Source organism: Idiotropiscis lumnitzeri, chromosome 4 (assembly GCF_059441095.1).
Source record: "Idiotropiscis lumnitzeri isolate Australia: NSW breed Sydney's pygmy pipehorse chromosome 4, RoL_Ilum_1.0, whole genome shotgun sequence".
Taxonomy (NCBI): domain Eukaryota; kingdom Metazoa; phylum Chordata; class Actinopteri; order Syngnathiformes; family Syngnathidae; genus Idiotropiscis; species Idiotropiscis lumnitzeri.
This window is the reverse complement of record NC_142394.1, coordinates 27,507,556-27,519,540: the sequence shown is the minus strand read 5'-3', so window position 1 is coordinate 27,519,540 and position 11,985 is coordinate 27,507,556. Positions and strand designations below refer to the sequence as shown.

Sequence of the window (11,985 nt, the reverse complement as noted above, 5' to 3'; positions counted from 1 at the left end):
AAATGAAAATGAATGAATACATACACTAACCCATTTTAGGAAAATGTACTAAATGAATGTAACAAATATTACATGACTCTTCATAATGTCAATGCTCCTTAGGTCGTATGCCCAACCCGTTTCAGGCCTCTATTTGATTTGATGTAGAGCAGTGCAGTAATGCTCATACACAGCAACAATGTTTTCATGAACCGAATAAACCACGGCATTGTTGCAACTTCGGTAGGAGAAAACGGTCTCTCTCTCTCTCTCTCTCTCTCTCTCTCTCTCACTCTCACTCTCTCACTCGGCAGGAGAAACGTAAACGTTCCACTGCTGTTGCAGCAGCGGCTTCTCGTGGCATTGGCGGAAGTGACGTAGAAGCTGCTGCGCCAACGTGAGAGTAATGCAGTTTTTTAAATTTATTTAGCGAATCAAAATATGCAAATAGAACAGACAGGTGTAAAAAAAATAGAAGCAAAGAAATCTATTTGAGAAATACGTTATTGAAGCGTGACGTCATCAGCAGGCGCGCAGCCACCGAAGGACCCCGACCACATCTCTGCAACCCGACTACATCTATTACTGACAACGGCACACTTGTTTTCTGAAACTGAGCCATGATTGCTCATTAGCAATATATGTTTTTGCAAATATTTTTTGGGAACAAAGACCTTTGTTTCTGTAGCAGATAATTCGCCGTTGTGTCAAACTGCGGTAGTATAGCGTCACCTACTGCTGAGGATCATTTACTTGATGACAGATTTCGATAAAAACCTTAAGATGAGGCAGAAATAAGACTCCACCTTCCCTACCACAATTGGAAAAAAATGTACATATCATAACCGCAAGGGTCTCCGTGCCATTTTGTCGACAGCAATGCAAGTTGAATTTCCCCTTGAGGGATCAGTTAATTTTTTAATTCAAGAAACGTTTTTATATATTTACAATAGAGTGATAAAATGTTAAAACTCAAAGTACCACTTTACAAGATACTGAAAATGAACCTTATTTTCCTCCGAAAGGTTCCACGTAACGTGCAAAAAGAATGAGAATAAACTTGAAATCCAATGAGAGGTTTGAGTTCACTGCATCGCTGCTTGCCCGTGCACGCGGACGCGCACGCACATCTCTCCCCCTCCCCCTTTCAATGCCGGGCAGTCAGGCGGAAGCAGCCGCGACCATTTTGAAAAACGGGATCAGCAGCAGCGCGAAGGTAAGATGGTCGATTGGTACATTTCTTCCCTCAAGCGCACGACACTTTCCTGTTTCTGATATCGGAGCCGAAACTGCCAACTATTCTTATGTTGGCGCAGGCTTCCCTTTTGTTACGATCCTTCCCGTGTGCTTGCTCGACGTGCTCGTATGACGAGACCCAAGCGGTCTCATTGTGTGACTTGTTTGTGTGTGTTGCTTTCTACTCGATTTTTCGACGGCGTGTTTGTTTTTTCCCACCCTTGTGTCCATGGTTTGTTGAGTGATTATATGTTATGTACGCACTTTGTTTGTGCGCCGACACCGGGTAGTTGTTTGTTTCCCCTTTTTCTTGGCCGTTTTATTGCCAACGCAAATCTGCGTCGACGCGAATGTGATGAGTCAGCGTCCGGTGACGTCATCAGCACGCCGCTCTGATGAAGCTGATGGAGCCCGTCCCGTTAATGTGTTGTGGTAAACGGCAGGAGAGCTGATCTCCTTTACCGGATGCAGCTGTGTGTTACAAACACTTAACAATGTAGATGAGACGGGAAAGTTAAAACTCTCGATTAATTTTTGAAAACAAACTGGGCTTTGGTGGAGCAGTTTGAAGTAGTGTTTCATTACCAGATGGGAGATGCCTGAAGATGACCTACGACCCCTAGTCTGTGCTCAAGTCAAGCCACGATGATATTAGTAGAGGTGCGCATTTTACAAAATATTGCCAATCCGTCATTTTTCAAGAAGAACCGAATTGTGATGGTCAATTGGTCAGGCCGTCAAATAAATCCGTCACTTAGTCCCTCAGCCCATCTCCGTCCACCTAAAACACATCACCAATAAGCGGTTAGTGCTCTGGCAGACCCAAATCCACTTCCGTCACTGCTTAGTCCGGCACTTTTCGGAAGTGTCCCGTCAATCATCAGTAAAAGCGCCGTCCGTCTGTTACGGACTGACAGACCGGCCCCTTAATCTGTTGGAATGCCCTCCTTTGTAGATAAGGTCAAGAAAATTAGTTTTCAGGTAAAATAGCAAGAACATGCGTTTACAAAATTTAATCCATGTCGAGTTTGCTTTTAGATATTTATCAGTATGACAGATTTAAGTCAACATTACGACATCAGCGTTCCCACGCAGCCCTAAACTAAAAAAAGGTAGTGTTGCCATCTTTCCAAAGTCCTGAAATACATTAACAGAAGATAAACGGATTTTATGATTGTAAATGATCTAAAACATATCACTTCTTTTTTAAACAAGTTATGGGTATGGATGTTACTATTTTACACACAACCGCAAGTCAATTTTTATCACGAGGGAAGGTAATCGTTCCTGTCAGACCTGTGGAAATCTGTGTCCAAATTACATATTTCACACATCTATGCTCATGGTCTATCCTCACTTGGCTCTGTTGGTTTTACAAAAGTGTTAAAAATGTCTTTTTCTCTTTGGCAATGTAATGGACAAAAAACGGTTTCCTGAAACATATCCAATATGCAAGCTGTTTTTCATGACGACGTTTCAGTTTTGGTAACGATACCGGTGTAGGATCAAAGTATGATTTATTGCTATCATGTCACCTCCCGAGGCAGTGCGGATTGTAACAAACTATCTGGTCTATGTGCCACAATTGTTTGCAAAAGCAGCTGAGGGAGGCCCAGCCAGTTGTCTTGAGCATGAAATAGGAATGCGCTCAGAGGTGTCTCGTTCCATTTGGTTTTGATTGACACCCGCAAGCCGATGAGTGACGACGCAAAGCTAACCAGCCCTCTTTTCCTCCACGCGCGCAGCACCATGGACAAGGGCCAAACGGTGAAGCTCTTTGTGGGCAACCTTGCGCTGGACACCACCCAGGAGGAGCTGTCGGCCATCTTTGAGCCATACGGTCACGTGGTGAGCTGCAGCGTGCTGCGACAGTTCGCCTTCGTGCACCTGCAGGGCGAGGGCGCCGCCGAGCGAGCCATCCGCGAGCTCAATGGCCGCGAGTTTCGCGGGCGCAATCTGGTGGTGGAGGAGTCGCGGGGACGGCCGCTGCACTCCACCAAAGTCTTTGTTGGCAACCTGAGCGGCATGTGCACCACGGAGGATCTCCAGCAGCTCTTTCAGACTTTCGGTAAAGTTCTGGAATGCGACAAAGTCAAAGGTGAGCCACAACTTGACACCTGATAAAGTGTGTTGACTGCATGTGTTCAGATGTTTTCCACTAAAGGCCACGCACAAAAAAATGCTAATCCTTCCAAGTTATTAGTGTCAGTATTTTCATTGCTCTTGAGTTTGTTTGATTTCTTACTGATTCACAACAGCGCCTATAATTACTTGTACTTGATATTGACGCCAGACTTGTGGGGCAGAAGTTTGCTGTTGTGGTGAAGACTACGCATCAAAGTAGCTGCAGTCAATAGGATAAGATAGGGAGAGTCACGAAATTCTACATACGATTGACGTCCATCAAAAAAAAAAAAAATAATCAGCAGATTCTGATAAAAGATTAATTATGAAAAAAAAAAAGCCTGCTTATTTATGTATTTATCAAATGTGCATGTGCTGAACCGCATGTGGGGGGTGGTCAGCTGTAGGTTATAAAAATAAAATATTAAGGTAAAGGCAAATGAAGCATTAACTCACATGAAATTGTCTTTCACATGAATTGATGCTGCATTTGCCTTAATCGTCATATCCGACAAAGTAAACGTTATGTTTACTGTCATAAGGATTCATAAATTGGACGTTTGTTGAAAAGAAAAAAAGTGCTGAATGATAATAAAAAATAAATAGAATTGCAATCCCCCCCCCTAAAAATTATTTGATTTGATATTTTTTTTCTTAAACCCAAGGTCATTTTCTAATGTATTTTTCAAGAATTAATTTTTATTACACAATAAAAAATCCTCTATTTTCCATTATAGGATAGGAAGATAAAGCCAAATGAAGCATTCATGAATACAAAATAGTTTATTTAGTACAATTACTGGTATAAATCTCGAAAATATTTAGACGTGCAGTTACATAAGTGCACTGCAAAGGCACAAACCGAGTATACATCCCAACAATAATGCAAACGAGTGAGTAGCTTTACAACTTCCTACATATCACTTTGTTTCGTAAAACATATGTAAACGTGACCTTCACTTCTTAAATCACTTGCTCACCTTATATGTATAAGAAATGCAGCTTACCCGATCTCCTATTTGCCACATCACACATACCAACGCAGGAAAAGTGGCGGCATCTAATCTTTTGGTTTGGAACATACAGCTGAATTCGTCCTCTTAATATTTGACCTCTTGACAACTTTGCACGGTTGCACGCTTATTTGTTTTGGCTCAAGTAGCAACCCACTATTGTCTCTCTGTGCGTTCGTGTGCTCAAACTCCAGAGGCACGTAAATCCAAATCAGCCCTTACAACGGCTTACACCAGACACACAAATGCGAGCTGACTTCCATCGGCAGCCAAAATACACACGGTGCGGTTTAGCCCCCCCCCACCCCCAAACACGGGAAGTTTTGTTAATCATGCGAGGTCCAAAGGATCAAGCATGTTCGAAAGCTAAAAGCTCGTGTGGCTGAATGCCAGCTTGCCATTTTGTAAATACCCCTCTCCCATCCACTCGGCTGTCAATAAAGTCATGACCATTTCAAACGCGGCCTTTGAGTTACAAAATCGCAATATGTCAAATTCTGTTTAGATTGCAAATGCTAATTGTTCAGCCCTATTAGAAAAGGACCTTAAAAAAAAAACAAGACCATATTAAATTGCAATGTTGAGGAACATAATGTTAAGTCGATCATTCACCCAAATCGTTCTTGAGTGCTTAAAATATCTCAAGAAGTGTTGTAAAATTCGTCTTTAATCCGTAGAAGGCAGGACTCGTTGAAATTTTAACGCATGTTTTTTTTTGTTTTTTTTAATATAAGACAAAGTGTGACAAAAGTAAGGTAATATAATTTGGAGTAACCTTGTTTTCTTTTAGTCAATTGCGGTAAGGCTTCATTGCAGAAGGAAGCCCGCCTGTTTGTAAATGAATACACATGGTTAGTTAGTGTGTTTTTGTATTTCTTGCAGCACTCTTAGCTGAAAGAAACGTGAGGACGTAACACGGCGTCCGCTTTTGTGAAATATTAAAAGCTTTTTATACGGTCGGCGGCATGGCGTGAGCGCAGATTTTTAATGTGGACGGCTGGCGGGGTGTTGTACCAATCTAATCAATGACAGAGTCAAATAATATAATAGAACTGTCCAATTCACTTCTCCAAAATCAGAATGTAGAGCGATCTGTAATAAGATGAGCAATTTGAAAAGTTGTTTTCTGGAGGCAAACCATTTTTACAACTGAAATGCAATTATCTTTATTCACAAAGAGCCATTTTGAGATGTTTTTCATGATAAAAAGTATTTTTGCGTTGCCTAGAAAACGTCTATTGATTTAAATGACATTTTCGGTCCTGAGAGTAGTGCCGTAGTTGTTGAGAAGAGGAAATGAGAGTCAGAAGAGTCGCAAAGGAAGATTTTAAGTTTGTTTCAATCACTAAAATGTATTTAAAAAATGAGTTTAAAGTGAATAGGTGGGTTGAGTTTGGAGTGTTTTTTTCTGAAGTGTTGGAAGGGAATGACATGGAATACAGGCTGGACAGGGCCTCTCAAAGACTAGACTTGTGTACAAAAATATATTTTTGCTCTCTATATCCATGTTCCTTAAGAGCCAGCCTTTAATTTCTTTCATTTATGATTTATTCCCATGAAAAGTTACCAACTTTGACAGTTCTGTGACTTTTGCAACCCAAGTGTTCGTCCACATCCTGCTTCACTTTTAGTGCTTAGGTGTTAGCAAAGATGCTAATTGTGGTCCCTGCGCTCACTGACAGCCAGGCATTCCTCTTCCGTAGGCTACGCCTTTGTGCACATGGAGAACAAAGAAGATGCGCTTCAGGCCATCGAGGCGCTTCACGGCACCTCCTTCAAGGGGCGGCCGCTTTCCGTGGAGCTCTCCAAAGTTCAGCCCAGCAAGCAGACGCCCACCGGGAAGATCCCCTGCGTCAACTGCGGAAAGCAGGGCCACTATGCTGGCGAGTGCCCAGTGGGGAAGCCCACTTTGGAGCAGTACCAGAGTCAGGCCGCCGTGCTGGCCGCCGCCGCCGCCGCCGCCGCGGGCCTGCCTTTACAAGTCCAGCAGAGCGTGCACAACTCGGTGTACAACACATCCACATTTGACCCCACGTACGCCGCCCTCACCGGGATCACCACGGGCACGCGCACCGACGGCAACCCCGTCAACCCGGCGGTCTACGGCGCCCTTGCCAGTCAGGTGTACGGCGCCAACGTGGCCAATCAGCTGTACGGCTCAATGGCCAACCAGGCTGCGCTGACGTCGGGAGCCGCTCAAGTTTACAGCTCGGTGGCCCCCAACATCTACGGCCAGGTGGCAGCCAGTGCCGCCGCCGCGTCCGCTTACACGACACCCGTTTATACGCCAACAATGGCCAACCCCATCTACCTAACCGCCGCACCTGGGATAGAAATGCAGTCGGCGGCGGCCGCAGTCAACCCCGCCTACACCGTGGCATCGGCGATATCGCCCGCCTACGCTCACATCACCGCCATGGGCGCTGCAGACCCCGCGACGGCCATCTTTGAAGCGGCCAGACAGGCCCATTATTTTGCTCAAGGTCAGCAGGTTGTGGCCGAGCAACAGACGGCGGCGGCCAAGTCTAGCGAACGGGACCGCAGCCCGCTACGGCGGACTGCCCCCCTGCTGCCGGACCCCATCATGAAGCCCTTTATTTACCAGCGGGCCAAACCGCGGCGCTCCCTGCTCCCGACACCTGCCGGCCGCGCTGCAGAGGAGGCGGCGTCAGAGGCGACTGAGGACTACGTGGCAAGGTAGGACGTCGTCCGCCCGCCGACCTCCAGCTCTTGGTTTGCCTGCGTGTTGCTCATGAAGCTGCGTATCATTTGTTCTTTCCATTTTCAATTGACAATTGAAAATGCCCAAAAAGAAAAGGTGACTGATTATTTTATTTCTTAATTTTATTAATCCAACACAAAAAAAAAACAGGGAAAAAAGACCCAACTGTTTTTTTTTTAGTTTTATTTTATTTAATCTCAGATCAAAAAGACAGCGTTGAAAAACAGGCCACAGGAATAGTTTGATTTTAACTTGAAATTAGTGTCAAGTTTCCGGGGTAGTTTGCTAAGGACCTCCAGATCACGATCAAACGATCAGTTCTATTAAAATCGGTGACAAAAACCTGCTTCATGCATGACATCTTACACACAAGATTTGCTTTTATTCAGCCAGAGCCAGTTTTGCTGGATTGTACTGACTCTCCAAGGTCATTAAATGATGTTAACACATTGTGTAGCATCATATCGTCAAAATTATCATGTTTACATTTGGAGTCGACTTCATTATTCCAGAGAGGGCAATTTGTTTATTTGGGGTCTTGTATACCTGCCAAAACACTTAAGACTGTCAACTAGTTCACTGTGTTCTTTTATATTGTTCTACATATGTTGTACTGTTGAGTAAAAAAAAAAAAAAAATGTTTTCATATTTTTCAATGTTAATCTTTTTCATTTTGTTTCAAAAAATTACTTCATGTTTTAATAAAATGTTGAACTACTCTCTAGTTTCTTCAGTTTTCAGTACAGAGGCTTTAAATCTGGCGATTAAAAAAAAAAATTTGTGACGATAATTGAGATTAGACAGAAGTGATTTATTTATTTTTAAATTAGCTGTACGTAATGGCTCACAACAATGCTTGTCACTAGTATCCCTATTTTTTTCTAGTGTAGCGTTGACTTAACATTGAGCGTTCATGACGATTATGATGACTGGGTTGTATTTTAAATGGAGGCTCTGCATCTACTTAAATGTCAGGTCTCCTTAAAGGTCCCATGGCATTAAAATAATTTTTTTCCTACTGTTGTATGCGTAACATTCGTCAAAAGGACTCTGTGACGCCGTTTTGCGTGCATTATCCTTTGAAGACTGTGTTCGAAACTAGCGGATCTCAATTTGATATCTAAATACCCTCCTAGACTCAAATTAATTTCTCACGACGTCGCGACAACCAATCGGCGTTGAGAGTATGCTACGTCACTCAGTGTCCGACGACATTGGCGGAGAGTCGCTGGTCGTGAACACCGGGAACGTTTTGATAACTCCTGCTACCAATATCGGGACTTTACGAAAAAAAAAAGAGCTGAACTGGAGAATGGTGAGCGAGGAAATTGACCTATCTGGTAAGTACTACTTGTTTACAGTTGTCAGTTGACGCCTGCTTACGTCGAACCAAGCTACCAATAGCCACATATGTTATGATACTCTATAAAGGCTTGCTCAAACGCGCAAATTTTATTAAGCACACATGGAGAGAATTGTTGGTACGCGTCTGTTAATGAAAGAAAAACCCGCAGTGGTCACAGAAATAACTTGACTGTCAAAAGTAATAATACAAATTTATCCTATGGAAATCAGACATTTCTTTTCAATTGTGGCTGAGCGACATTATTTTAAAAAACACGCCTAGACCAAAAGAGTGCTACCGACCGCAGGTACACCTTCAACCAAGGGCTGTCACCTCATTACTGTCTCCGCAGTGAGGCTGCGTATTTTACGGGTGACGTTTTTTTTATTTTTTTTTATTATTGAACAATATCAATTTCCATTTTAGAAACAACACACAAAAAAAAAAAAAAGTCTACTCAGAGAAACAAACCCACCATTTCTTATCATATATTACAACAGCACGTTTTCTTTTAAATTTCTGCAATATTTTATGGGTGACAATTCTGCTGTTAGGACCACACTAAACATGGACCAGAGGAAGCAAAGGACAAAGTTGTCTCTTGAGATAAGAGACAAAATTGTACCGTGTCTAATTACTAATGGTTTGAAAAGAGCCTAAAACCACCAAAGAAATTGAAGATGAACGCCAAGGACAAGGTCCATTCGTGTCAGATGGCACGAGCCATCCTCATTCGAGCTGCAGTGGACTTAGTAGGGGACCAGGGAGGACGCCATTTTAAATCGCAATATTAATTGAATGTCAATTAGATTCCTTTTCAAAATGGCTCAGCCCTCCAAAAAACAAAATAATCAGTCACTTTTGATTTTTGGATGGAAAAGAAGGAGTGTCCGTCGTCTTGTAACGCTGTGGTGTTCCCGCCTTCTCCAGATACTATGCTGACTACTACCAGCAGCTGCAGCAGTACCCTCACTTCCAGTACGCCTACCCCTCCCCTGGTGCCATGACCGCCATCCCGGGCGTGCAGGCGGTGCCCGCCATGTCCGGCCAGCCCGTGGCCACGCTGGACGCCCTCAGGCCAGTGGTGCCCGCCGCCGCCGCGGCTGTGGCCGCAGCCATAGCTGCGCCCAGGGTGTATGAGCCGCCGTTGCCGCCGACCACGCGCAAGGAGTCCATCCTCCGCCGCCCCGAACTTTCCCTTCACACGCCTGAGCCCCCCTTCCGATAGTCTGCCCCCCCCCCCCCCCCCCACCCCTCCTTTGCTCCATTCCTCCTCAAACGGGCTGTTTGGTGTGCGTTTGTTGGGGCGGGGGTGGGGCGATGGGGCTATTAACCTGCTTGACCAGCCGTTCTGTTCGTCATGCAGTGCAGCCCCTCACCTGTTGGCCATCTTCGACCTCTGCTGATGTCGTGCCTGTCGCGAGGACATGCGCTACTCTCAAAAAGTTTGGGATGTCAAGCTTTGTTGATGCGCTATAAACTTTACAGCCAAACTTAATTTGACCTCTAAGTTTTTGAATGCTTCTCAGCGTTTCAGTACGTTTTTTGGACAGCTTGGGGTTCTCAAACAAAAATCTGAACGGCAACATACACCTCAGCTGTTTAACAATTGATTAAGTGGATTAAAAAAAAAAAAAGATTTTGTTTAAAAGTAAAAACAGAAAATAGTTTTGATTTATTTGCGTTTTGGTGTGTAAGAAAATCGGCAAAAATGTTGCTTGGTGTTTTTTACCCCCAAAGTAAAAACTGATGTTTGCAAATTTCTTATTTTCTGGAAAAAAAACGATAATCAGTTTGTTTTCAGAAATCTGTAAATATTTGTTGAGAGGCTTAAAGTTAAAGTAAGGGCTCTTGGCGATTAATCGCGATTAATCGATTATCTAAGTAATGATCAATTAAGATGTTAATGGCTGAGTTGTTGGTTAATTGTTGCTTAATCCAAAAATATTTTTGATTACTTTGAAACTTAAAGAACCGTAAATTGTCAGCTTGGTGTCATTCGCCGATTACAACTGAAAGACTGGAAAGAGTTAGCCCCGAAAGGCACCAATTATTATTTCATATTTAGATGTCAAATGAAGTCAAGCTGTAAAGGTTAAAGTTCATTTTGGGGTCATCGTGAAACGTCACCCAAGATCTGAATATCCCTGACTTAGTGACTAGTGCACTTTGACCTTTTTTTGTTGTTGTTGTTGTTTTTGTGCCAGTAGTGAGCCACATCCGCGACTCACCTCCGCCTTTGTTGAGTTCCTCGCTCCTGCGACAGGAAGTCAGGTTCCGTGCAACTCGCCATCCTCCCAATGTGTGTTCAGGTGGTGGTGGTGATGGTGAGGGGGCCAACCGCTCTTTTCACAAAACAAGTTTTCTTGCCTTATGTTAGTTCAGTCAAGAGGTCAGACAAGCACACGCCGCGTGGCGGCTGCATTGTGACGGACAGAACCAAGCGTCCGCGAGGTGTGTGTGTGTGGGGTGGGGTGGTGGGGGTTGGCGTAGGTCAAAGCACACACACACCCACACACGAGCCGTACTTGAACCTTGGTTTCTTTTCCCACCACCTCCTGCTGTCGTCACGGCAACGCCGGAAGCCACAGTCTTGCCTCTTGTTTTTATACAGCAGGCTACCTCTCGTCCCTCATTTCACCTCCACTCCTCATATAGTTGACCCTTTATTCCCCCCCTCCCCTCATTTTTTTTTTTTAATTTTTTTTTTTTAAAGTGTTTAAGTCTTTTTGTTTGTTCCTGCGTTGCATGTTGACTAGTGAATGAGAAGCTGGACTCTGTGCCTACGCAACAAGTGCTTTTCACATTCATCGTTTGGGGCGAGGGGGTCGTTTACGTTCATTTTACATGGAAGACATCGTGGCGCAGTGGTGAGCACAATTGTCTAGAGGGGGAGGGGGGGCAGTTTTATTTCCTGTACTCTAAATGTCATTTTTTTTGTTATTGTTGTTCCTGATTTCTTGCAAAGAAAGCCGTTATATTTTTGCAAAATGACCGTTTGACATCTGCACATAGACACGCAACAATCCCCTTCCGATCACCCGACTGCCTTGCTGCGCCTCCCCCCTCCCGTTCGCCCTCCCCTCCCCTCCCCTGTGGTGGTCACAGTGTAATCTTGTGGTTGCATCCTTTGTAGAACTTTGTGTCAACTTTTTGTCTCTTGTTTTATTGAGGGCATGCTCTGATTGACACGTGTATCCAAACTTGAATAAATGTTCTCTGGATGTTTAGTGCTGACTAAAGGAACACAAAGCTTGGGCCATGTACGCTTCTTTTTCTTCTTCTTCTTCGTGCAGGGTGGGTGGGGTGGGTGGGTGTGTCGCCGTGTGATCTCCCTGCGTGTGTTTGTGTGTTCACTGTGCATGATGTCACCGGCCCGCCACGCCCGCACACCCCCACTAACTGTGTCAACTGAATTAGGTCACCTGGATGGCGGCGTGGGCGTGGATGACTTTTTGACGTGACGTCGGTCACCACCGAGGTAAATGAACCGAGCTTTTGCCCGCTCAAACCCCCCCCCCCCCCTCCGATACCCTTCCCTTTAATGCCTTGTCCTCAAGAACCCC

General features: G+C 44.4%; 1 protein-coding gene across 2 annotated transcripts; it reads left to right on the top strand.

Moving 5' to 3' along the window:
* The first annotated feature begins 1,047 nt into the window (after window positions 1–1,047).
* On the top strand, window positions 1,048–10,466 carry rbm14b (RNA binding motif protein 14b). 2 transcript variants are annotated; one of them, XM_088294350.1, is made up of 4 exons: window positions 1,048–1,195; window positions 2,961–3,313; window positions 6,056–7,049; window positions 9,350–10,466. In XM_088294350.1, exons 2-4 carry the CDS (start codon window positions 2,965–2,967, stop codon window positions 9,645–9,647), a joined length of 1,641 nt encoding a protein of 546 aa, XP_088150476.1. In that variant the 5' UTR covers window positions 1,048–1,195; window positions 2,961–2,964; the 3' UTR covers window positions 9,648–10,466. The 2 variants fall into 2 exon arrangements, with proteins under 2 accessions (XP_088150476.1, XP_088150475.1); XM_088294349.1 differs by having other exon boundaries at window positions 6,035–7,049.
* The last annotated feature ends 1,519 nt before the right edge of the window (window positions 10,467–11,985 follow it).